General features: G+C 45.0%; 1 protein-coding gene across 4 annotated transcripts in view; it reads left to right on the top strand.

The window, feature by feature from the left end:
* The window catches only part of fynb (FYN proto-oncogene, Src family tyrosine kinase b), a 76,605-nt gene extending 51,751 nt beyond the window's left edge, over nucleotides 1–24,854 (top strand). For 2 of the 4 annotated variants that reach the window (XM_012878255.3, XM_021324391.2), the window contains 11 exons: nucleotides 2,239–2,335; nucleotides 9,165–9,263; nucleotides 10,805–10,908; nucleotides 11,032–11,181; nucleotides 14,926–15,090; nucleotides 15,395–15,550; nucleotides 16,787–16,966; nucleotides 17,934–18,010; nucleotides 19,107–19,260; nucleotides 21,009–21,140; nucleotides 23,386–24,854. In XM_012878255.3, coding sequence (XP_012733709.2) covers nucleotides 2,239–2,335; nucleotides 9,165–9,263; nucleotides 10,805–10,908; nucleotides 11,032–11,181; nucleotides 14,926–15,090; nucleotides 15,395–15,550; nucleotides 16,787–16,966; nucleotides 17,934–18,010; nucleotides 19,107–19,260; nucleotides 21,009–21,140; nucleotides 23,386–23,594 — 1,523 coding nt within the window. In that variant the 3' untranslated portion in view covers nucleotides 23,595–24,854. The remainder of the gene's footprint in view (nucleotides 1–2,238; nucleotides 2,336–9,164; nucleotides 9,264–10,804; nucleotides 10,909–11,031; nucleotides 11,182–14,925; nucleotides 15,091–15,394; nucleotides 15,551–16,786; nucleotides 16,967–17,933; nucleotides 18,011–19,106; nucleotides 19,261–21,008; nucleotides 21,141–23,385) is intronic. The other 2 variants (XM_012878257.3, XM_012878256.3) reach the window with 2 other exon arrangements.
* The last annotated feature ends 2,509 nt before the right edge of the window (nucleotides 24,855–27,363 follow it).

Raw genomic sequence — 27,363 nt, 5'->3', positions numbered from 1 at the left:
ATTAGCCCCACATAACCTCCTTACATAAAGTCTTACTATGCAGAGTTTACGTCAGACTGCTGCAGTTCCATTTGTCATTTTTCTATGGCTGTGACTGCTGCAGTCGTCTCTCTGCCCACAATCTCTGCTGTTAGGGACCTTGGAGGGAGCCTTCCTGCTCTGTTTTAGCGAGGCTGACATAATGCTGGCGTGACTGAAAAGGTTTTCAGGTCTTTTGTGCCTGTGTGATCGGAGCGACGCTGCTCACATCCCAGCGTCCGCCACTGGACAGTTCGATAAAAACGTCAGTATCTGCCCTGCACGGCTAGATTCACTTCAGTTCAGCTGGGGGAGGGTTTTTCCAGACAAGCAGCAGCTCTGGCAAAGACAGGGACTGAGAAACATTTATTCAGAAACAAAAGCGCTCCAGTTAACTTAAAACTGTCATTTTAGCAAGGATCTCTAAACAGGCAGTCTCCACATGAAGGCATTCAAAGATTTCCTGGCCGTTCAACTGCAAAAGACACAGCTCCTTACTGTAAATGGCTGCAGGGGGCTACCCTCTGCACCTGTGCATCATTTCAGCCCCATGCAGCTAGAGTCACGGCCAGAGCTAAAGCCACAGGGAAACCTGAAAATGCACAGCAGCTTCCTAGTGAACAGTGGTGAGCTCTTTCTTTCACCTCCCGTTGTCTTTATCTAACCTTTACCTTTTATCCCGTCCCATCGTTATCCTCCCTGACCATGAAAGCTGACTGTGCCGTGTCTGGAAAGGAAAAGAGAGAAAACCAACAGAAGACTGACAAGAACTGTCTATTAATATCTAAAAGTCATGTCTTTAAGATATGAGGGAAAGAAATTAGCAACGATTCATTCATCGGGATCATCCACTCTATGCTAAGTTTTCAGCCGATAATTCTTTGAAAGTTACCCTGTTGGACATGAAATACTGAGTTCTGTTTTCTTTGTATCTGTATAGATTCAGCTAAAGCCTGAGACCACTATGAGTCACAGCTCAATATGCACATTTCATAAAGCAAGCTCTTACAGCGGGGGGGGGGGGGGTGAATGATTTAAGAGCTAATGCTCTTATTTGTACTTTTCCAGTGAGAGAAATCGTGTTTAGGATTAATAAAACGTCAGAGAGAAAGAGGAGAAGTCTTTGTGGGATGATCCAAAAAGCATCAAGTCTACCTATATAATTTGCTTCATACAGTGCTGCTTTAGTTTCTACTGGAGTTTTCACTTCTTGAAGCGAGGTATTGATACGACAGACCTTGCTCTAATCCATCTAGGGCTGGGCAATACATCGAGATTTTAAATATATTGGGATTTTTTTAAAGGAGATATAAGATGAAACTATATTGTTCATATCGAGATGGTCTGTATTGAGTTTTTATGCTTTTATGTATTCCAGTAGGTTATTTTTCTGCTGTTTCTCATATTTATCTACAGCTGTTTGTGTATAAAATGTGCCTGTGAGACATTTGGGATGAAGCTTTGATTCAGAGCAGCTTTTTATCATTACTTTATGAAAACATATCGAGATAAATATCGTATATTGGCATTCAGCCTAAAAATATCAAGATTTTATTTTTGGATAATTTCACCCAGCCCTAAATCCATGGCAGTCCAAAGACCAAAACTTCAAAGGTATGAAAGAAAATGTAAATTGCTGCTTAGCTTTGTTTTGGCCTCCACTGAACCTGAGCTAAAATTGTACCGCCTGAATAGGTAAAGCCATGTTCTAACTGTATATGAAGCCTTAATATGGACAAGATGTATGTCTAGAGGCACAACAGTCTATTTACTAAGACCATGACTGTTTATACCACAGCTGCATATTATATCGCCTTGCTGTCATCGTTGCAGTGTCAGTTTGTGCCATGATGCGATCCCAAAGGACTGCTCGGACTTTAATATTTCCAGTAATGTATTTGGCCTTTACCCCTGGTTCCCAGACCTGGTGCAGACTGTAGCGACTGTGGTGCTGCCATAGGTGGCAACATCTGAGAAGAGTGAAGAAAATGCAGGTTCATCACAACTGATTCTGCCAAAGCAAATGGTTACATTTGTGTGATTTATGAATAAGGCAGAGCTCTTCTCCTTGCTGGGGTTTTGTTTGGTAGAACATGTTTACTCTGGGTAAACGGCAGCTTCCTCCACTTTAGCGAACCATCTTAAGCTTCATTTTCTCTTGCTAATCTTGTAAGAGCTGACTCAGTTTTTTTTCCTCCTCTTCTGCTGTCCCTCCTGCAGGAGTCACGCTCTTTGTGGCACTTTATGACTATGAAGCACGGACGGAGGATGACCTCAGCTTCAGGAAAGGAGAAAGGTTTCAAGTCCTTAACAGCACGTAAGTCCCTGGAGCTGCTTATCACGCCGCGTGCACGCAGGATGGATGCAGTTCTGCCCGTTATCTCTGGGTGGAAGGAGTCGCTGGAAGCTGCTGGGAGGGGAGCCGGCGTCCTTCACGGCTGAGCCCAGGTTAAAGGGGCCGGGTTTTGGTTTCATACTCTGGGACAGGACTGAGACCAGAATAAGTCTGCTGTTGTTTATGGAGCTGTAAAACTATAAATGTCACATTTTACTGTAATGCCAGCCGAAATGGTCCAACCAGGAAAACAATGTTTGCTTCACCGCCACATTCAGAGGCAGTCACACATGCAAAGGACCCCAAATGGATTTATTTATTAATTTTTTTATCTGGTGGTTTTGCAGAGCTTGGACAAATTCGGAGCTTATTAAATTTGGTACAAATCTCCAACATAGGTTGTTAATTCCAGGAGTACACAAGAAAGGCTTGAAGCCAAAGCAGAGCCAGCTTCAGCGTCTCTCGATTCATTGGCGATTTTGACGAAGCTGAAATGACAGGCTGCACCACGCTTTATGGGCGCATGGAGTAAGCCAAGTTTATTTTGGGTTTACAGAGGGTGGAGCAGGGTCTCCAGCCAGCAAGGACGAGTGTGGTGTGTGGTGCCTCAGACTTCCATCTGAACTTGAGCAGGAAGTGCCCAGTTACACCCAAAGGGATGTTGGCTCGTCTCCCTCCCTGACGGCAGAAGTGCAAACCTGCCGTGTCTGTGTGTGTGTTTCACACTAGATGTGCTGTCATCGGCCTTTTCTTTCCCCGTCCTGGTTTTAGTCCAGGGATGCGTTTCAATCCAGCAGGCTGAGGCAGAGCGTGTGTGTGTGTGTGTGTGTGTGTGTGTGTGTGTGTGTGTGTGTGTGTGCGCGTGCTCCACAGCTGCCTCTCTGCTTGTTGAGCTCACTGCAGCGGTGCAGTGGCATTTGAGGAGGCAGGGGAACTCCTCTCTGTGTGGCTGTACGGTTAGAGCACTGCAACAGTGAAGCTGCAAGCCTCTGCTGCATTTACTGTAAAAACACTGTGGGGGGAAAAAAAAAAAAAAAAAAAAAAAAAAAAATATATATATATATATATATATATATATATATATATATATACAGAATTTAGAGCTATATATATAGCATAAGTTGGGACACTTATGCTATATATATATATATATATATATATATATATAGTTTTCCATGAACTCTGCTGTCGCTTGGTGGTTCCCTGCCACAAAGGGATGCCCCGCCTCGCCGACCTGTCGGTGAAAACCAAACTTATATATATAAGTTGGGACACTCTGGAGGTTCTTCAGAAACCCAACGGGTCAGGTGGGAGAATCTGTTGACAGGACAACTCTACACAGATGGGTGGAAACATTAGACTAGTCATGCACTCTGCAAATCAGGACTTTATGGCAAAAAAAACCAAAAGGTCATGTAGAGGACACAGAAACTGCTATGTGTGGCAGAAAGTAACCTCTGCTCATTACCCTGGATACAATATCCATGTTTCCCTGTGGGGGTGCTTTCCTTCTGAAGAGACAGGGAAGGTGGTCAGAGTCATTAGGAAGATGGATGGAGAGGATGTCATGACAATGTGTCATGGACAACACCTTCCACCCGCTGCACCAGACTGTAGAGGAGCTGAGCAGCTCCTTTAGTGCCAGACTTAGACACCCTGTGTGTAAAAAGGAGCGCTACCGTAGGTCATTTATTCCTGCTGCTACAAGATTTTACAATGCTGCACTATAACTGTGACCATAACTGTAATAATTAACGTGCAATAACCAATGTGCAATAATCTATTTAATACACTGTCCTACAACCCGTGCAATAATCCTGATGTAGTGACTTCTGCTGCTATCATCACCTGAACATAAGTCAGCCCACATGTATGTATGTATGTATGTATGTATGTACAAATGTATACAATGTATATGCACGTACATACGCGTAGGTGCGTATGTAAGTAGGCGCATAGATATATGTATATATTTAAGTATATAGATATGTTTATATATATATATATAGACCACTAAGAATGTAAATGAGACATCATATGCCCATTCCTATTTCCTTTTTTTTGTATTTTTTTGGTATTCTTTCTGATCCATTGTATATATGAAGACTCACTGTATATAATTGAATGCACCTTCCCTACTCTGCACCTTCTTGTATGAGCCGATGTGACGAGTGAATTTCTCCATTGTGAGATCAATAAAGACTATCTTATCTTATCTTATCTTATGTAAGGAAAAAAGGACAAAAACCTGATTCAGGTGCTGAGGTTCACCTTCCATTAGAGCAGTGACAACTAAACCTCCTACCTCTCCATCCTCCTCCATCCTCCTCTCTACCTCTCCATCCTCATCCCTACCTCTCCATCCTCCTCTCTACCTCTCCATCCTCCTTCCTACCTCTCCATCCTCCTCTCTACCTCTCCATCCAATCTGAGTGAGGTTGAGCTATTTTAAAAAGTGTTATGGGCAAAAATAAAATGCCAGTCTTTAAATGTGCAAAGCCGGTACAGACACATCCTGAATATAGATGAGCAGCATGCTGTTCAGACTTGGTCAAAAATAACTCATCATTTTCCTTCAGCAGTACAGTTATGGACTGCTGATTGATGGACTGTCTCCTAAACTCACAGGAAATCCCTTGAAGTTTGTGTTTGTCATGAAAAAAGATGTGAAAGGGTTCCAGAGGAATGCATACCTGTGCAAGGTAGTGTAGAAAGCAAAGCTGAGTGGACCAAGACCAGCACCAGTGTTGTATGTAGTATGATAACTAATACTGTCCTGCTGTAGAAGGGGTTTTATGGCACTGTCAGCATGTACCAAGCTGCCACACGCTGAATAATACATGCCAATCCAGCAGCCATTTACAGCATCTGCTGAAGGGTTCACACTTTCTCCTTGACTGCTTCATCACCTCGGCCTCTAGCCCTGCCAGGTCACCACACCCTCTTAGCATCCTGTCCCAGCCGCCGACTTTTGCATTCCTGCACACGCCTCAGTCCCTGCTGGCCCCCAGCCGAAGCAGGAAGGCACGCTCTTCCTCCTCCTCCTCGTTGCCATTCCTCCTCCTCCTCCTCAGCAGGAGCCGGACGGAGCTGCATCTTTGCTCCATTTCTCGCTCTCCACTGTGCTTCCTGCCAGCCTCCAACGAGGACTTGGCCTCTTCCAGCCGCTGGCACTGCCCCCTGCTGGAGAGCAGTGGTAAGAACAACCAAAAAAAAGCAGAGCTGGCTGCTCCAGGCGGTCAGAGCTGACAGAAAGGGACCACACGTTCTCTGAGGAAGACGCAGAGTCACAGAGTTGTGCTGTCGTGTTACGTGTCAGCGTCATTTAGGAAGCAGACCTGCATCCCTGCACGTTTCTGTACCGCTGCATTCAGCTTGGCCTGTGCGTTCTTTCACAAAGTGGCTGGTGAGCCATGCAGCGCCACACGTCTCTGCTGTTTGACATTCAGCCGGAGCTGCGCCGCTCCGCCTGAGCGCTATGAATAAACACAGCGGCACTGTGAATGGCTCGTCTCGGTCAACGGTCCTCTGTTTAATTACGCTCTCATCTGCAGTCCCCGCAGGGAAGGAGGCAGCAGGAGGCTCATTGTTTACTCCTGTTGTTGTTTTCTCTTTCTGTGGCATTGCAGAGGTGGTTTAAGGGGACCAGAGCAGGCGCCACCCCCACACCGCTGGGCTCCATCAGTACAGACTGTAGAGTGCAGAAACACGTCCTCTAGCTCTAAATATCTTCCACCCTCAGCGTGCAGACAGTCTGGAGGATTTCACTTATTTCCATGGTCTAGATAGGGTTAGGAAAAGTATAAAGAACTTCTTCTTCCTTCTGTCTGAGTCCTTTCTTGCTTCTATCCTTCCTTCACTATCAACTTCCCTCTGACCTACCTTCCTCCATCCTTCTTATGTCCTTCCTTCTTTCCTCCCTTTCTTTCTTTGCACCCTTCCTTCTTTCTGTCCTTCCCTTCTTCCCTATAGACTGACTCCATTTTGTTTGTACTTTGGCCCTTCCTTTTTGTCTTTAAACCTTTATTTCCTTACTGGTCTCTTTCATTCATTAAAGCCTGTCCTGTCATTTCTGGTTTTCAGCAAGACCCAGAGGCAGGCTGGTCAGAGCTGTTTCATTGTTAAAATACTGACATGAAGAGAACAGGCCATGGAACCGGTGTGAATGTAACAGAAGGATCCTGCAAGGAGGAATGAAAAGCCAGGAGCTAAACTCCTGAGGAAAGAGTGGAGAATGAACCAGATGAGCTTAATCAGACTTAGAAACTGCAGCCAAAAGGCCTTAAACTAACATGAGAGGAAGAACACAAGACATAATAATAGCACAAAAAAAACTAGACACAAATAAATGGACTGATATGGCAATGCCCTAAAAACCACAATGAGCAGAGAAAAATGAACTGAAGAGACTTGAAATACGACATTAAACCCAGAGATGATCAAAATTAAAGGACAAAATAATTCTGGATCATGTCCACTGTGGATGTATCTGCCATAGCTTCATACTGAACTTCAGTACTTTATATTTGAGAATGAAGGACTGGGAACTCTGGAATGTTGAGTGGAAAAATCTGAAATGTTTTCATCATAGTGTGTAGGACTGGCCTCCATCTTTCCCTCCACTCCTGAGGGATCCCACACAAAGGAGGCCTGCCTGTTTGTGCCTGGGATGTCCCCAGGCGAAGCCCACCGTGGCTTCAGCTAACATCACTGTGACTTCTGGTGGGTGACCTTCTCCTGGCAGGTCTGTTGTGCTACCAGGAGCTTTCTGTTTGAAGGTGATGGATCTGATGGTGCAAGTCATCAGGCAACGTTGTCCCTGAGTTGTTAGGAGAGCTCCCTGGTCTTCATGGTGTGATGCCATGTAGTGCGGCTGAAGCCTCTGAGGCCTTTCACAAAAGGTGTTTCTACTGACAGGTCATGTGACACATAGATTGCACAGGTGGACTTCATTTCACTAAAAATGGGGCTTTCAAAGGTGATTGGTGGCATCAGAAATGTCACGGCAAAGGAGATGGATACATGTATTTTCAGTATTATTTTTTTTATTCTTTGATTTATATGTTGTTTTTTTATCGTCTCACTTCACCTTGTGCAGATGTATTCCATCCAATAAGATTAAAAAACATTTCAATTACAGGTTGGAATGTAACACAACAGCCAAAGGGGAGGTACTTCTGCAAGGCGCTGTACCACACACACACACACACACACACACACGTGTTCACAATCACACGCCCATGATCAAAATAATAAACCTCTTAATAATAATGTCGTAAACATGAGAAACACAGGTTCATATTCTGATGCCAGATGCAACCAATGAGGAGACCGTCTCCAGATATCCGTTTAGCAGAGCAAAGCTGCTCTGGCACATGTAGGCGCCCAGCCTCTCCTTACGGTGTAGTTGAAACGCCACAGTAGGATGTGTTTAAATCCACAGACGCAGCAAGCAGGTGGAAGAAGGCACTCTGATCAAATGAGACCTGATCGATCTCATTGACCGGGAGCGTAAATGTCTGAAATATATAGCAACATGTGGGAAAGTTCAAAGACGATTCTGGGAAAGGGACTAAAGGAGTTCTCTCTTTCTCTTGCTTCAGCTCTTTTATGTTTGCACAAGAATTCCTGCCAGCTATCGGGGGAACAACTATTCCAGAGACAAGAGCAGAGCTTAAGGTCAATGACCCTGGCCTAGCTGGCACAGAGAGAGCGCACATTTTTACAGATTGTTCTCGCTCTTCAGAGGTGGAGGAAGTTCTGAGCAACGCGACTGATATGAAAACCTGTCTGACGGGGATTCAGACGAGCAGCACAGGGAAGTAGCGCTCTAAAATCTGAGCCAGACACACGAAAGCACATGCCTGTTATTCTGGAAAGCTAGAGCAGAGTCAGAGTCTACCGCCTACTTCTAACCAGTTGCTCTGACTCACTGAGAATGCATCTGAGCATCATGCCTCCACGTGGGAGACAGACACACCCTTGTCTGCGCATATGCCTGCTAGTTTCCTTTAGAAGCCGGAAGCAACTTGAACATAAGGCTTCCAGAGAAACAGGAGCAAACCTGTAGGCAGTGTCACATCTTCAATAAAGCCTTAAGTGCTCAACCAGCAGGAAAAGGTAATGCAACAGAGGAGCATGAACTGTGCAGGAAATGTAGAAGGATAATCCTGTCTGAGAGAACTGCACAGTGCGATTCCAAGAATATTTCCTGCTCAGGGTTGTGCACTGCAAAAACAGAACTAGAAATAAGTAACATTTTTGTGAAATGAGTGTATTTGTCCTTGACTTGAGCAGATAAATAAGACTATTTGCCAATGGAACGAGATTTTTCCAAAATAGGCACAATTCATCGCCATCATCTTATTTCAAGTGCAGGATGTCTAATTATCTTCTTTTAGGGGTAAAGATACTCATTCCATTGGCAGATGATCTTATTTACTGGCTCAAATCAAGGACGAATAGACTAACTTTGAGAACATTTTACTTGTTTTTAGATCCGTTTTTGCAGTGTGAGAGGGAGTGGGAGAGGAATATCAGGTGCTTGTAGTCTTTTAAAATGCAGAGCTGGAGTCCAAAGACAGACATGACTGAAGTTTGATCATATAAAACCTATTCTGGCTTTATTTAAGCATCATAAATAGACCAATAACAAGGAGTTAGTTGTTGTAGTGTGGTGGACTATGATGATCACCCTGTCTCTGACTTCATTCTGCAGTGGACCCACAGCAGAGCTCTGCTGCTGACCCCTGGACCGTCCTGCTGAACGAGCGTTGATGTTGGTCTCTGCTCTCTCCTTTCTCTTTTCCAGTGAAGGGGACTGGTGGGACGCCCGCTCACTGACCACCGGCGGCAGCGGCTACATTCCCAGTAATTACGTGGCCCCTGTGGACTCCATCCAAGCTGAAGAGTAAGTGCTGTGTCTGTATGGGGGGTAATTCAGGTGCAATGCGTCCTGAAGCAGAAGAAGAGACAGGCGGATGCAAAAAGCCAGCTTTCCTGGAGGAGAAGTCACTCATCCATCTGTAGCTGCTCTTTAATGGGACTCCAGAAAGGATGGAACTGGTATTTTGAGAGAAAGCTGACAGATCTTAGGAAGGTATTAGTTTCAGTGTGAGTCAGTTTGGACAGATTGCCCTGTGAGCCCACTCAGACCGCCCAACTTATCAATCAGTTAATAAAGCGAGATTTATTTCATCCAATCTAAGGTAACACAACGTGTTTTTACAGAACAAGTTTGTCCACGAACCTTCTGCACATTTTCTCTTGTCAAAAAAACAACCGAATCAGTCAAATTCTTAATCATACTGGAAGAAAGCAGGAAAGGCCTGAATTGTACATCTTTAATTAAAATGTATCCTTTAGGCCAGAGGAGAAGCTACAGCGTTTAGGAGGAAAATCTGTGGGGAAAAGTGCTCGGTAAAATGAAATCTGCTAAATACCAGAGATGGAGGAAGCAGCGAGGCCACATGGAAGTGGAAGCAGGTCTACAGAGCATCTCTTCACTTTGTGCAGACAGTCAAGATGTTTAGGGAGTCTTGGCTTATAAAGGAGGAAGCTAGAAGCAAGTGATTAATGACGATGCTAAATAAATACAATTATTCAAACCATTTAAAGCAGCACTAAGTAACATTTTTACCATATCCTCTAAGTCTCTATGATGGTGATCTAGGTGCTTATGAGATAATTGAGAGCTCTGTCATCTCCCCATGCTGTCTCTGGCCAGAAAACCATAGTAGCAACCTTGTGTGCCAAAACCTGGTGTCATTCTTATAGCTCTGTTCTCGTGGTAAAATGACCAGCTTTACGGCACACTGCTCACAGGTGATCATCATAATGTACAGTACTACCCATTTCTTCAGACATTTCGTCTGCAAGCTGCTCTGAGAGCTTTGTGGCTGTGCGCTACAGGGCATAAGGAAGCCAGTGGTTATGACTGCTATTTTCAAAAGGTCCTGTAGGGGGAGCTCCGCTCGAGAGTTACTTAGTGCTCCTTTAACACGCTGCTTGTTTTTCTTGCATTTTAGAAAACATTTCTGGAAATAATTTAAATAACATGGCAATTGTGATATTTATTGTCACTTGCTCTTGAATTTAGGTGCCCCCTCCTTTTTTAGAAAACCAATTATGACTTTATTACTTATGGCTTTACACTCTATTTTAACTTATTCTATTAATTTTTATGGTTTTAATCCATGTACAGCTTTGATGTTTGAGTGTTTTTAGTATTTCTTTGATATGACTGACTGACCTAGTTTTCCTACAGATATTGTATAGTTTTAGGCTGGATAAACGTTCTGCTCGGTAAAGGATGTTTGCTCAGTCAGTACAAGTGTCAGCTAGCTTGGAGGGATTTCTGCTTCCTTCGCACCGTGACCTTCTCAGATGCCTCAGTGACGTTAAAGTGCAGTTGAGCTGTCTGAGCTGACAAGTTTCTTGCCGTTATCACAGCTGGTACTTCGGTAAGCTGGGCCGAAAGGATGCAGAGAGACAGCTGCTGTCCACCGGCAATCCTCGGGGCACCTATCTGATCCGAGAGAGCGAAACCACCAAGGGTAAATAAAGCACAGACACACAAACGCCTGCAACCACCCTGGGGTTACCTGGTCACTGGTCTGAACTGTCCCTGTGGGCGGGAGAGCCTCTCCTGCCCCTAACCCGTTGTCTGTCCCCCCCAGGGGCCTTCTCCCTGTCCATACGGGACTGGGATGATGTGAAAGGAGACCACGTCAAGCACTATAAGATTCGCAAGCTGGACAGCGGGGGCTATTACATCACCACCAGGGCTCAGTTTGACACGCTGCAGCAGCTGGTCCAGCACTACTCAGGTAAAACAGTGGAGCTTTTCATCCAGGTTTACTGTTTAACGGGGACAGGTTCGGTCTACTGTGGCTTCAGGATGGTTTTAGGACTTAAGCTGTAAAACACCGATACCTAAAACCTGGAGTTCAGGGAAAATTAGGCCTGCTGCTAATTGTAACCTCACACAGCAGTTCTGTATGAGGATTCTGCAAAACCTTTGATGGGAGACGATTCCAACAGGATACCTTCCATCGTTTCCTCAGTGGCTGGTTTGCTTCTGCTTATGTTTGCTTCATTCATGTGTTCTCTCCAGGAGGCATACAGTTGCAATGCTTGGAGCCGTCTACTCTGTCTACATTCCCTTTTACTGGATATGCATTTAATATCAATACACAGCTAGATGAAAAATGTCAATCTTTAAGTTCATTTTATCAGGTGGGGGAGTTATGAGATATTAAGAATTGTGTTTTTTGATCAAATCCCTTGTTACCCTATTATTGGAACCCTCTTCTGCCAACAGGACAGCACATGGTATTGATGTTTTACCATTAGTCTCTTCAGATGCTGCAGAGTCCTGGGTCCTCTCTGTTGCTGTCTTGTCTTCAGCTCACCTCCCAGGGGCTATATAGGATCTCGGCTTGTGGGACAGAGATGACCATGGAAGACAGTTGATTTGGTGTGTGGTGAACCATCTCTGGGTCAATTTGACCGTATGGTTTACAGTTCATGATGCTGTCTGACAAGTTTCCAAAGGGCTTAGGATAGAAATACAAAGAAATGAAACCGTTACAGTTCTTTTAAATCACCCAACTGGTGATTTTGTTGAAACTCAAATTAAATGTTTTGTTTTTCTATATATTTTTTCTCAGCAAAAGATTATGCTGCCCCAGTAAAAGAGGAATCTTGTTTTCAGAATTGCAAACACATTTTTTCTGGGGATGCCCATAAATGTGGGTGGGTCGTTCCAGAAAAGCCTAATGTACTGCTTTAATGCTGAACAGGCACAAACCAACACTTCAAAGTCCTCTCTGGCTCCCAGTTCTGTGAACTGATCCCAAATGCATTGAGCAGAGACTCTTAAATATTAGGTGCAGATATAGGAACAGAGCAGAGCAGTTCTCCAGTGAGAGTCTGATTCAGTTTGATTCTCTGTGAGCCCATCCACATGTGGGCTTCAAGCTGCTCAGAGATGGACCATTAGATCCAAACGATCTGACCGCTCCTGCTGTAGCCTTCACTGATGCGTCACGCTCCTCTAACCTTTCTCTCAGGTCTGTTCTTATTTGTGCATCCCAGTGGAGTTACGATGACGACCGATATGATTGTATGCCTTGTTTACTAGAACCCCTCCCGTCCTCTTGCTCCCCCCCACAGGGAGAAGGGGGGTTTTTCTGACACGCTCTAGTTGGCACATTGGCATATCGATCCATAAAGTCAACACCATGGATTCTCTGCTTGTGTCATGGCGCACTAACCGTCGTCCTGCACTTTATCGACACCCTAGATGACGTGTGGGTCCGACAACAGACGTGCATATAACCTCAACTCTTTTCAGGGCTTCTGCTATCTTGGCATCTTGCTGTTTGCTGGCTTTCACACGCACACCGTTCTTTCAATCCGCTGAAGCAGCAACATACGTGTTCTTTAGAACATGGAAGCACAATGCAGCTCTGCTTATGAAACAAAAGCAAATAACACCAAAGGCTCATGGTTTTAAACACTAAATGATTAGGCGTAACGTCGACTTATTGCAAACATCCCCGGTGAGTTAGGCTCAGAACCCAGGACCGTCACCTACAGCAGCTCTGTGAAGCTGAAGCCCTGCCTTTCACAGCTGATGGAAGAAAAGTTGGGTACAACGAGGCAGAAAACCCTTAGCTTGTCAAGCTCTCCAAAACACTGCAGCAACACTGTCCACAGTAGTGATGGGATGCCAAGGTATTGATTCGTCCCCCTTTTGTGCATCATTGTGACTGGCTAATGATTTTTAGTATGTGAAAGATGACGATAGCATATAGACATAAGAATGGTTTCCAGGAAACACATTAAGGGTGATAGAAAGGTGTGGAGAGGATCCTCTGTTGTGGATGCATGGCAGCAGTGGTGGTTCTAGCACCACCCCCTTCCAACCAGCTGTCCCACCCTGGGCAGAACACCATAGTCCTCATATCAAAAAACACTTTTTTTTTTGTTTAAATAAATACAAGGCTGGCTGTGATGTCACTGCTGAAGTTAATACCAAAGACACGTGAATCAGAAAAGCCATCAAAATGACCTCAAACGGCCGGCCTGTTGGTTTTTATTACATTTTCATTTACAGGATTCTGATCGATGTTCAGCCAGAAGTAATTGAAGCGTCATTTGCAGAAGAGTTCAAGCTCAGAGCTACATTGCATTGACAGATTTATGATCAAAGTGAGCACAGGGCTACATTGATGTTTAATCGGAGCTGGATGGGCCCAGGTGAGTTCTGATGGCCAGGCTGCAGGCTTAATCCTCCCACAAACGATCCGCAGGCCTTTATTGTGTCTTTACTGCGGCGTGCAAACACCTGAGGGCCCTATTGTCAGGGGGGAGGGGTTCGTTCTCCTCTCTAGATATCACCATGAAGGTACAAGCGGTAACGCTGCTGTAATCCACTGCTTTAATCAATCGTGTGCAAACATGAGCTGTTGTGCAGAGGAAAAGCAGCTGTCTGATTGCATGACCCAGGTAGCGTGTTGTCATCAGCTCCATGAAATGGAAACAGTCCTGGCTGTTAATGCTTCATGTTTGACTGAACTAAGCTACAGCTGCACAGCAGCTAGGCCAGGACGTAATGTTCTCTTCACGTAAATGACAGGCAGTGCCAGTAATGCACATGAGACAGAGAGCCATTAGCCAGTATGAGTGAGAAACACGCAGAATGTTGCTCCTGTAGCGAACACAAGGATTTTTCTAGCCAAGAATTTTCAGATTGCACTTGCGTCGTCGTTAAAAGTGTTTGCCAGCTTTCGCTTTTGCATTTTGTCACGCCTAGATGTTTCAGGTCATCAACTAGATTTTAATATCAGAAACATTTTTGGTGAATTAGGTGACCCAAAGCACACCAGCAGGTCTAACTCTGGATGGCTAGACAAAAAAACATAATGAAAATGGCCTAGTCAAAGTCTGGCCTTTAACCATCCAATGTGGCTGAATAAGGACTATTCTGGTTGTGATGTAAAAGACTCATAGCCAGGGATCGCTTAGTGACAGTTGTTGCTGCCTGGACTGATGCGACCTCTTATTGAATTTATGGGCTGATTACTTTTTCGCATATAGCCAGGCTGGCTTGGATAGCTTTTCTTTTCTTAGTAAGTAAAATTTCCATTAGAAAGCAGCTTTTTCATATAATAAAGCAGGTCATATTGATCTGATATTAAAATTACTTTCATGATCCGAAACATTTAGGTGACAAAAAAAGCAAACTGAAAAAACAAAATCCTCCAGGGTGCAGATACTGTTTTACGTGCACTGTAAGATCGTGTTGCCTCAGCTCCTCCCCGCCTTCTGCTCCTGTTGAAGTGTGAAAGAAATTCTTCTCTTTGACTCTCTGACCTGGATTTTGTCCACGTTCCCTGGGGACCTGAACAAAAGGCTTTTTATTTTTCACTCTTGCTGTTTTTTTCTCCCCCTCCTCTTTAATGTCCCTGTCTTGCATCCTCTCTGCCCAGCAGGACACGTTGCTAACTCTCTGCACATGTCTCCCTCTGCTCCTGCTTGCGTGTCGCTGTGCGGGCGTGCTGCAGACCGAGCTGCGGGTCTCTGCTGTCGCTTGGTGGTTCCCTGCCACAAAGGGATGCCCCGCCTCGCCGACCTGTCGGTGAAAACCAAAGACGTGTGGGAGATCCCGCGGGAGTCGCTGCAGCTCATCAAGCGCCTTGGCAACGGGCAGTTTGGGGAGGTCTGGATGGGTACGGATACGGTCGCCTCTGGCGGTCGAGGCCGCATGGATGGGGGGCCACAGACACGGGGCAGAGACACCAGACCCACCCTCGCATACGAACAGATGCTCCTGTCCTGGTTCAGAGGGGAAATGCGAGAAGCCGAGAAAATCACGTAGCAAAATTATTAGCCAGGAGTTCCCCCAGGCTAAGCCTTTCCTGTGTCAGGAGACTCTGCTTTCCCAACAAAGATGGCCCCCCTCCATGCGAGCCTCAGTGCATGCTCCTCTCCCCTGTAGTTAACCCTGTGTGCCTTCCCTCCCTCCCCCTGTAGAGAGTGCGGATGGTTTGTGCTTTAATTTAACGGGCGTGTGCATGAACTACATCCCCGACACTGTGGGCTTGAGTCACGATGCCTGGGAGATCAGCAGAGACGCCCTTCAGATGGAAGTAAAGCTGGGCACAGGATGTTTTGCTGAAGTGTTTTACGGTAAGAAAATGCAAAAATTGAAACTGTTGCTCAGGAACCTACTCCGATAAAACAGACGGAGGCTTTAAGCCGTCCGCAAATGTGGCCTTACAGTGATGCAACCGGTACCTGGCAAATGATCCATGCCTCCTCAGCTTTTTCACATGTTGTCACGTTCCAAACACCAGCTCCCATGGTTTCTGTGGTGCACAAATGACGTGAGCACCACCAAACCATTCGGTCATAGATAAATGAAATAAACGGTTGGTTTGTGGTTGTAATGAGTCAAAATGTGAAGAAGTTTAAGGGGTCTGAATACTTTTGCAAAGGCCCTGTAATTGTTTAAATATGTCAACCCTTCCAGCAGGAGAGACGGTCAGCTCAGGCCAGAAGACACCCAGCCTGTTCCATCAGCGGGAGATCTTCACACGGCTGCTCCGCTAACAGGAGCATACTGTGATAAAGACCTCAGTTACTAAATGAATCCCTCTAAGATGAGAAAACCACAAATAGCTAGTTGATGCCACACTAACACCCCCACTCCTAACTGCATGCTTTGACTCACGGAGTGAGATCAGTGGAGAAACCCCTCACCGCATTAGCTCTATGAGGCACAGATGTGTTTACAGAATATCAAGCTAACCCTTTTCACCATTCTACCCCCACCAACGCGGGGATCAGCTGTCCCCACGCTGGTGCATGGTGGTTCCCAGAGGCCTGCTAGGTCTTCTGTTACCCCAGGGTTCCTACACGATCCCAAAATGTGGAGAGGAATTAAACGTAACTCTTTTTAAGTGAAAAGAGACATTTTCACATGAGCTTGTGCATGTTATTGACAGAAAGGGTTACACAGAGGTATTTTTCTCATCCACGACTGTGACGCAGATGATAAAAGGGGACATGCGCACAATTTTGAAGCTTTTCAAAACATACCAACACACATTAAACACCGGCACTTGGAAACCTGACTGAGATTTAGAGAATTGTGTCTAGAAAAGCCTGACACAGTAAACATGTAGGAACCCTGTTGACCAGCTTGGAGTAAAGCTCCACTTCCTGGTGTTGCTCATTCTGCATTGCATGTCTCCCTCATTGTCATTCCAAACAAAGAGCCCCAACCACCACCACCCCCCCCCCCACCCCCCCCCACCCTCTTCGTGCATGCGTGCCTCCCAGCAGGCCTGTCCAGTGTGACTGTAACGGTGCCGTCTGAATGGCGGCGTGCGCTCATGCCGCCGTCTGTGTGCGTGTGACCAGGAACGTGGAACGGCACCACTAAGGTGGCGGTGAAGACGCTGAAGCCTGGCACCATGTCCCCCGAGTCGTTCCTGGAGGAGGCTCAGATCATGAAGAAGCTCCGCCACGACAAGCTGGTGCAGCTGTACGCCGTGGTGTCGGAGGAGCCCATCTACATCGTCACGGAGTACATGAGCAAAGGTACGTCTGCACACGTCAGGGCGCCTCCGTGTTTTGTTGTCGTGGAGATGTCCAATTTTGCAGCTGCGCCTGTTAAAAAATGCTCATGTTTTTGAAAAAGCAGCTGCCATTTGTTGCAACTTCAGGCATTCTAAGTCTTAATAGACTACATTGTGCGATGTAACAATGTGCAGGTGCAGTAGATGTTATCACCTTTACTTCTTAGTTGGCACAATGTAGACTGTATAAGTCCCAAGCCGGTTCACTTACCTCCTTTTCACATATACAGTTTGTCATAAATAGAACTGTTAAGCAATCTCCCTTAATAATAAATGCACAGAAGCCACTTTAGCCTTTATCATTAGTGCTGGAACACACAGAGAAAAGACTCATGTGTTCCTGTGAATCGTCCTCTGTGGACCAAATAAAGGCTCAACCTTTCCCCAGACCGGCTGTGTAGAACAATAAAAACGGTGAACCCTTGCAGGCTGTGTGAAGTCACTGTCATTTGGTCTGAGTAGTTCTCATTCCTCGGCTGTGCTGTGGTCTGCTGAAACAGACAGATTATTAAATCCATCAAAGCGAGGGATCCACACTGTCATTTTCAGAAAGAGCCGTTGGACGTGCATGACTCAGCAGAGGAACACTTTGATGTGCGTCGCCGTGTCTGATGAGCGTCCATTTCTGCAGACCACAATGTTACATAGGGTCTTTTAAAAGGCAGCTAAAGCGCTGTGCAGCTTTCTGAATGAAGTCTTTGTGGAGCAGCCAGTCGTGGTGCTACCTCGGAGCTGTCACTGCTTCTGATGAGCTGAAGCAGACAGACAGTCCAAACCCAAGAGACTCAGTCACTTGTCAGATAGTTACATGTGGATTGTGGAGGCTGAATAGCAGGTTTGTGTAAGGGTTACAGGGAAGAGGACACCGATGGCTTCTTCAGCTCGGTGTGTGTCGTCTAACAGCCCCCGTGTGGTTCTGTGTGCTGCAGGGAGCCTGCTGGACTTCTTGAAGGACGGAGAGGGACGAGCGCTGAAGCTGCCAAACCTGGTGGACATGGCAGCGCAGGTGGGTACCGTGTCCTTCTGTCATGACTGCAAAAATATTCCTCTCCCCATTTTGTCAGGCTTTATCCACAAACATTAATGTGCTTTGTACAGACAAACACAAAGCAACGCATTATTGTAAAGTGGAAGAAAAAGTTCTCAAAGACCAGAGTCCAGCTCTGTGTCAGTGTAAATGCAGCTGTTCCGGGGAGGCCTCAAAGGTCTGTTAGGGTAAAAAAGTGAGAAAGAGCGGCATCATTAAGATCTCATAGGGCTCTGATTAAGCAACCAAAGGCCCCTGGTATCTCTGGAGGAGCTGCTGAGGTGTACTGCTCACGTGGGACTATTGGGTGACACGAGCGCTATGTGGTGTGCACTCTTCACATTTGACCTTAATGGAACACCAGCAAGAAGAAAGCCTTTGCTAACACAAATCCACAAGCAGTCCTGTTATGGCTGTTTAATGGTTAATGGCCTACATGTAAAAGGCTTTGTGTGATGGAAAACCAAAATAAATGTTACTCCGAACGTCCCCCACAGTGAAGGATGTTGGTGACAGCGTGTGGGGACGTTTCTCTTAAGCAGGGGCGGGGAAGCAGGTCAGAGTTATTGGGTTGATGGGGAAATCCGCTTAGAGGCTGCAGAAGACTTGAGACCAGGGCTCAGATTCAGCTAGCAGCAGGACAACAACCCTAAACTGAACCATTTACATGGCAGCATATTCATGTGTTAAAATGGCCCAGGGATTTTCCTGATTATTTTCTGGCTAAATATTTTTACAAAGTCTCTGCTGGGGTCCTCCCCGGGTAAAAAGACTACTCTGCCTTGATCAATTCGAAGAGTAGATCACAAGGATACTTGTTTGTCTTTAATGTATGATAATAAAATGACCCATGCAGTCTTTCCTGTAGAAAGTTGCATCCCATGTCCTGGATAGCTCTATGTGGAGCTTCTTAAAGCTGCAGTCCACACCTTAGACATCTCACCAAATTCTTCAGTGGGCTTTGCTTCACAATCCTCTCAGTGCTGCTGCTATCCCTGTTGCTTATGCATCTTTTTCTACCACACTTTTTTTCTTCCTCTCAACTTTCCCATCAATTTTTTTTTCTGTTCTTCAGGTGGCGGCAGGCATGGCCTACATCGAGAGGATGAACTACATCCACAGAGACCTCCGCTCCGCCAACATCCTGGTAGGGGACAACCTGGTGTGCAAGATCGCCGACTTCGGCCTGGCGCGGCTAATCGAGGACAACGAGTACACGGCTCGGCAAGGTGGGGCTTCCCGCCCTTCTCCCACTTTAACACACTGCAATGCTGCCTGTGTGCGTTCGATCACGAGGAGCAAATCTTTTCCGAGAGATAAATGGTGCAGCACGTCAGCATCAAAATAAGTCAGAAATTCGGTCGTCAGATGTCAATATTTGCTCACTGTTACACAGAAACAGAACATCCCCTCACCTTAAAAACAGATTTTGAAAGGCGTTTTCCCTGCTGACTGGTGATCATGGAGTTTTAGATATTATTTGAGTCTTTTAGGATGAACCGTTTTCCAAAGTAAGGAACTAAGCTGTAGCTTTTGTCACTGGGAATCAAACTGGGCTTGGCTACCTGGACACAGAGCAGCCCCACATTCACCTAAAGGAAATATGAAGATCAGAGAACCTTGGTTCCAAGCGTCTTTCCTCTGAACACGGAGAGACATGAAGCAAAACAAACAGTGTTGCTACGAGCAGAAGTCGCAGCAGTTTCAGCGGTCATAACAGAAGGATCTGAAACAAGCGGTGCAAAATAGAAACAGTCCTGTCCCTGCTGCTTAGTTGGCTGCTTTCCCAGCAGAACCTTAAACAAATGAAATCATTTTGCAGCACACGTGTTCTTCATCCTGAACACTCAGGCCTCCTCTGCAGCTGACAGATGCTGCAAGCTGGCGTTCAGCCTGACGTGATTGTCTGCGATCATGGGAGGGTCGGAAATGTAGAAAATATGAAAGTCAATCCGTTTCAGTCGGATGTCAAGTGTGCAAAAACACAGCGGATTCCATATCTTCATAGTTTGGCAAACAGAGAAAAGGCCCAAATGGAAAATCTGCCATTGACTGACTGCAGCACATGATGCACCAGCTAGTGTGATGACACAGACTGATGACATCAGTCTGTGTCATCACCGCCGAGGACATTTGGCCCACTTTTATTTCCACCATTGCTTCGGTTCATAGAGTTTTACAGAGTTTCTGTGTTTTTGGTGATAGAGAAACACAAAGTGGTGCATTAGTTTAGTAGATGAAAAACAATACATGGCTTTTTAAGTGGTTTTATAAGTAAAAATCTGAAAAGTGTGGCATGCATTTGTGGTCATCCTTCTAACGTCAACGGCTCATAGAATCACCTTTTACTACAAGTACAGCTGTGAGACTTTGGGATACTTCTAGCAGCACTGTACATCAGGAGCAAATGTCCCACGCAGTGTTGAATGTCTGGAATTTGATTTTATCGTTTTGCAAGTCTGGAAAAGACCAAGGAAAATTGAGTATTAGGGAAAAATATTATAATTCTCATTTCAGTATTTGAAAACAATTTCTGACCTTAAAAATAGCTATTTCAAAACTGATATCTGAATTTATTGGTTGGAAATTTGTCTGACCCCTGCAGGAGGCTGAAAGGTTTTCCCATTTCTCTTTCCATTTTTGCTCTGTCTGTACATTTTGGTGGGATGTACGGTGGTACAGTTGGTAGCACTGTTGCCTTGTAACAAGACGGTCTTGGGTTTCATTTCTGGCCTGGGGTCTTTCTTGGAGGGCTTGGAGTTTGTATGTTATCTCTATGTAACTGCAGGTTCTCTCCAGGTACTCCAGCTTCGTCCCAGTCTAAAATGATGACTGTTAGGTTAAATGGTCTTTCTAAAACTGCTTATCCTAGCGTACGTCGGTTTGTGTGAGGTTCAGATGATTCTGTCTGAAAACAAGAGACTTTGCTTTTGGTGTTTACTACTCTGTATATAATCTGCTGCTCTCATTTTTTTAGGAGCAAAGTTTCCCATCAAGTGGACGGCCCCAGAGGCTGCGCTGTACGGCAGGTTCACCATCAAGTCAGACGTGTGGTCGTTCGGCATCTTGTTGACGGAGCTGGTCACCAAGGGCCGCGTGCCTTACCCAGGTGAGAGGGTTCGGCTCAGCACGCCGCCTTCACTGATCCGTGTTGACTAAGTAGCCTGATAAGGAGAAAGCCTGTGCTGTACGGAGCGCAGAGCTGTTACTAAAGCACACACTCCTCCATCCGCCCCTCCCTGCTGTTTATGGGAATAAAAGCTCCTTTCCAACTTGGATAACCTTTGTCTCACTGCCTGAGGAAGACAGGGCGATAACAGTTAATTGCTGCCTGCGGCCCGTGCCACAGCTTCATTTCCAAAAGAAACAGAGAGAGGAAGACGTCTCCGCGAGGGTGGGCCTCATGTTTGGCCAGATAATGTTGTTGGACTGACTGTGCCTTCAGGCAGAGGTGAGGCGGGTTAACACAAGCAGCTCCTCAGCTACTGGCTCATTAAAAGGCTCTGATGATCCGGGCTAAAACATCCAGACACAGCAGGCATCATTCCCTGGAAACCTGCTCGTCCTTTAAGGTCCAATTCTCCAGGGACTCCATCTATGAGCGCAGAGCAATGGGTTGATCCCTTTGAGTTTCCAGTCAGAAGGACAACAAGAAGAACCCCTGAGTCAGAACACATAAAACGGAGAGCTATACATAGTTAGCGGCTAGTATGCTAATGGTAGTGAGCCCTACAACAATTAGCTGACCGCACGGGCTATTTTACAGCTAGAACAAGCGCAACTCGGATGTAGCTCCATTCCTGGATCTCTAAGGGAACTGTTTTTGTTACGAAAACAGACTAGAGTCTTTGGGTATGTTGTGTTGCTCCTTGGTGGGACTTGCTGTGAATCTTCACTGAATTTAAGGTATTTCTGCTAATCAGAACTCAGAGCTGGTAACCTGAACAGGTAACCATAGCAACAACACAACTATTTTTGTTCTAAAAAGTTGTCTGTGCATTTAAAATATTTCATCGGCATACTAAACCAGGATGCAAAAACGGATACAGTCAGTTCTTTTCACACAATTACCTTGCCTTGAATTTTTTTCCACATCTTGTCACATTACAACTACCGTATTTTATATGAGAGGTCAACACAAACTAGGGGGTAATAGTGAAGTTGAAGGAAAATAATACTTGGTTGTTGAAGGTTTTTACAAGTAGGATTTCAAAAATTGGGTGTGCATTTGTACTCAGCCCCTTTTACACTAAAACCTCTTCATAACATCCAATTCAACCAATTGTCCTCATTAGTTTAAGGCAGAATTAGGTTAGGAAACATTTGAACCTCTGGAAAAGCCCTACTGCTCTGGGTGAGCTACAGAGATCCACTGCTCAGATGGGAAACTATAGCAACAGGACAACTAGTAGTCAGACAATGCACAAATCTGGACTTTATAGAAGAGTGTCAAGAACAAAGCCATCATTGGAAAAACTAGTCACAAGAAACTTAGTTTGCAGTGTGCCACTAGACCAAAGCAGGTACCAGGCTGAGACAAAAATGAACATCAACCTGACCAAATCATCCACACTGTCAAACATGGTGGGGGCGGCATTGTGCTTTGGGAATGTTAAAAAGCCTATTACTGCCTTAAAAAGACATGAATGTGTGACAGAGCCTCAGCTTTTTTGGCTTCAACAGATTTGAACTCTGGGAGGCTGAAAAAAGACGTTTTCAGACTTTTATTTGACAAAATTGTTGAAAGACATGCGTCAGGTTTTTATCGAATCTTCAAATTCAGAAGTTTCTGTACTTTTCAGTATACAATTGCCTTTGAAACTTTGACTCTGGTCAAACATGTTGGCTGTCCTTACAAACTTCTTTCCAGGTCTGTCACCAAATCCTCGTAAACTACTATGTAACTAATTTGTTGATGTGCTTAAAGCCATTGCCCATGTTGATCTACCACCTAAAATCCCAGTAAAATACACTGAAGTCTTTAGGTGTGTCATAATAACAGAATGGAAATGTTAAATAGATATGCCTAGACAAGTCACTGTATTACAGTAGTCCGTTAAAAACAAAAGCCTCCAGTTTTCTCTTTAGTTTTGATTTCTGCGACACCACAGATTCACATTTCCTCCTTTTTTCTTCCAACACTGCTTCTCTAAACACCTAATTTGAAGGTTTAAATGCGTGGCCGTGTGGGGGTGTATTTTACTCCTCACTGGGTATTTATACACACATTCAGATCACCCTGGAGACATGATAACAGTCATGCCGGACAGCCTTAAAGGGACTGCTATGGATCTGTTCAGGAGCCTGTGGGTGCCCTTATTCACCTCCTGCTCTCCTCCTGTTTTGTTTCCCAGGCATGAACAACCGCGAGGTTCTGGAGCAGGTGGAGCGGGGCTACAGGATGCCGTCCCCCCAGGACTGCCCCATCTCGCTGCACGAGCTGATGCTGCAGTGCTGGAAGAAGGACGCGGAGGAGAGGCCCACCTTCGAGTACCTGCAGGCCTTCTTGGAGGACTACTTCACAGCGACCGAGCCTCAGTACCAGCCTGGGGATAATCTCTAAACACCGGCCCGCTCCAAAAACCACCCCCTCTCTCCCCAACCCTGCGACCCTCCAGGGCTCGGGTTGACTCGGGCTGGGGCAGAACTGGCCCCAGAAGGGCTGTATTTAAAGAAGAAAAAGAACTGTGGAGCAGCCAGGCTTTTTTTGTTTTAGGGATCTGTTCAGCTTCCTCAGCTCATCACGAGCATTTCAGATCCACCTTCCTAAAGAAAAACCCTGACTCTCTGACCTCTGACCTACCAGGTGTCTGAACTCTGCAGGTGAAAGCTCACAGACTGGGGGTTGGTGGGGAGCGCTCAAATAACCTGTATTCTGTGTAAATAAGAAAATCTTGTTTTAGTTTGTCTTTCTCTGTTCCAGATTTTATTTTCTCCTGCACAAAAAAAAAAAAATATGAGAATACCAGAGAGAGGAATGGCAAGCAGCTGAGCTGGCACCAAACAGTGCATGGGTCAGACAGAAGATCCAGTGTTATTTTTTAAGATCAAAGCGGACGCCTCACTATATATTTTTTTCGTCTTTTTTTCTGCTTGGAAAAAAAAATGCTCTTGGAACATGGCTTCATCCCTATTTTGAATTTTTTTTTTTTTCGGTTGTTTTGTACGAGCTTCTTTAAGCGAGCTCGATGCACTCCTTAAAGAGATCCGTTTCGTTCCCGCCCTTCCCCAAAAGCTTCCTCGCAGCACGGTCACGCTGCTTCTTTTTCTCCGCTTAGACCGCGCGTGTGAATCAAAGACAAGCAGAGAAAAATTCACACCTGTTCTTCTCACTCATTTGAGTATTTTGTTTCCCCGCAAGCGTTTGTTATTCTTTTGGTGCAGCTGGGAAAGAGCTGGTTCAAGAAGAGGCCCATGGCTCCTCAGCTTCTCTCATGTACAGCCTCCACCCATTACTGCAGCTGATCCAGAACCAGTTCACCTACTGAGTTCCTTCGTCTTTTCTATCCTGAAACAGTTCAGTTCTGTAACAATTCTTTAGTCGGAAAAGCTCGAGGGACCGATTCAGGTACCGCGTGAAGACGTCTGTATGCGGAAGCAGGTGGGATTCAGCCCAGAGACCACCTGGTCTCATCACACGCGGTTTTGACCATCGCTGGATTCTCCTCGTTTTTCATTTGTACAGCTGAAGGGTTTTTAAGTGTGGCTAACCTCGCTCCTTTGTATCTGACATTTCCATTTTTTAACATTTCATGTTTTGTTAATTCAGTGATTTTTTGGCGTTTGGAATTCGGGAAAAGACCAATAAACATTTTACACTCTTTGTGGGACTCATTTATGACTGGACGATTGGTGGGCTGGGATTACAGCGGGAACCAGCCGTTTACCTTCACTGAAAAAGAACGTGGAGGGATGTTTTCCTCGCCGTTTGATATGAAATCAGAAATCAAACTTTTTGTGTTTTAGTTCAGTTAGAATGACCACCATAATTTCTATTATTTAAATGCCAGAACAGAGACGGAGAAAGGTTTTTAGCGAATCTTCAAATTCAGAAGTTTCCGTAATTTTCAGTATACAATTGCCTTTGAAACTTTGACTCTGGTCAAACATGTTGGCTGTCCTTTCACATGCTTCTCATATTGGTTTGGTGGAGATTTGGCCCATTCCTCCTGACAGAACTGGGTCAGGTTTGACCTTCTTACACACTTCTTTCCAGGTCTGTCACCAAATCCTCTTAAACCACTATGTAACTAATTTGTTGATGTGCTTAAAGCCATTGCCCATGTGAAAAACCCATATGTGCCCAAGCTTTAACTTTCTGGCTCCCAGTCTGCAGTAGTTGATTCAATATTTGCCCCTGCTCCCATCTAAGCTATGAGGTGCACTAGTCCCATCTGCAGCAAAACTCCCCCACAACATGATATCACCACCCTTGTACTTCACAGTTGGGATGGGTACTAGACTCAGGCTCCCCCGTTTTTGCTCTAAATGTAACAATGATCCTGGTGGCCCTATCACTTTTATTTTAGATTCATCAGACCACAGGACATGTCTCCAAAAATGAACGTCCCTGACTGCGTTTGTGAACTCTAATCTGTCTTTTTTTGTTACTTTTACAATAATGGCGTCTTCCTCTCGGATTAAGGCCTTTCAGCCCATCTTGGTACAGGACACATTTTATTGATTATGACATTTTTACCAGCATTAGCCAACACCTTCACAAAGTCTGTTGCTTTTGTTCTGAGGTTGATAAACACATTTCACACAGAAAGCCTTTCATCTCGCAGTCCTTCCTTCCATTCAGGGGTACTGTTCCCATGCTGGCTATTCTTGCATGTAACTGTTTGAGCAGAAGAGTGTGCCAACTTCAGAAATTGTTTTCAAGGAGAAACAGACCTGTAAAGGTCCACAAATATCTTCCTAATATCCTGACTGGGTTTGTGAGATTGTACTGTACTTTCACCATTCCTTTTCACTCTTTACACCTCAGACTTCCAATACAAGACAGACTCCTGTCATCTGCAGAAATACTCAGATGATTTTGCAGTCGTTGGATGCATCATAGATGGACAGAAAGCTGAGTACAGGGAGCTGGTGGACCGCTTTGTGGCATGGTGTGGAAACAATCATCTCATTCTGAATGTGGATAAAACAAAGGAGATGGTTGTAAATTTCAGGAGAAACAGGAATAGGAGGAGAATAAATATCTTGGTGTTCACCTGGACAACAAACTGGACTGGAGACACAACTATGAAGCTGTTTACAAGAAGGGACAGAGCAGACTACTTCCTGAGGAAGTAGTGCAGATCTTCTAGAAGTCTGTTGTGCAGAGTGTGATGTGCTCTGCCATCATCTGTTGGGGTAGCAGCATCAGAGCAACTGAATTAAAACAGAGCGTCTTCAGTCAGAGGCTTCTCCAGAACCGCTGTAAGACAGACCGGTACAGGAGAACCTTCCTACCTGCACCCATCACCATCTACAATACTCATTGAAGAAACCTCTGTAACATGAGTTACACCAGCATTTAATTTCCCTTTAGGATTAATCAAATATTTTTGAATTTTTAATTGTATTTAGACCTTTGTGTGATATCACACAGGTAAGCAGAGTGTTTGAGGTGTTGCACTATAACACATCCACAGGTGTGGCTTCTTTCAACTCATCAGAAGCTTACAAAGCTATGATGTCAATACCTGTGACTTCCCAAGCTGTAGCATGTAAACCCCTGGGCTGCATCTGAAAACATCTAATTATAGCTCCTAGCGCCTCTTCCGTGACCTTTCATGAGGTCAACAGTCAGAACTCTATCGTGGGTATGAAAGGAGCTTTGAACTACTCTGCTGATTTTGGACAGCCATTAACTTCATTATGTGACAGAAACACACATGGTTGATGCAAGTCAAATCCAGGCCTACAGCCTTCCAGAAAAGAACTACAAAACACACAAGTTAGACAAATGTAACAAACAGCTGAAGCTCTCCATTACACAAAGCGAAACATATGAAGGCACGTAAACTCATACAGACTTTCTATTTCTAACAATAACCAGTCCAATTTCTTCTTATTGTCTTCTTACACAGAGTTGACACACTGGCAATTATTTTTGCATTACCTATTTTAATTGTTTTACTTTTATAATTAGGTTTTATTTTCAACAGAAAAGGGTGTATGCACATTATATGCTAAATAAATCATGTATACGGCATAAATAATCAGTTTAAATTTAAGCTAATTCGTTTATACATTATATTTCATCACAGCTGGGGATTTTATGGGTTCCTTTGATGTAAAATGTTGCTGTTACACTGTTACAGCATCTATCGGATCTTATT

Source organism: Fundulus heteroclitus, chromosome 15 (genome assembly GCF_011125445.2).
Source record: "Fundulus heteroclitus isolate FHET01 chromosome 15, MU-UCD_Fhet_4.1, whole genome shotgun sequence".
Classification (NCBI taxonomy): Eukaryota; Metazoa; Chordata; class Actinopteri; order Cyprinodontiformes; family Fundulidae; genus Fundulus; species Fundulus heteroclitus.
This window is presented reverse-complemented; position numbering and strand designations above follow the sequence as displayed.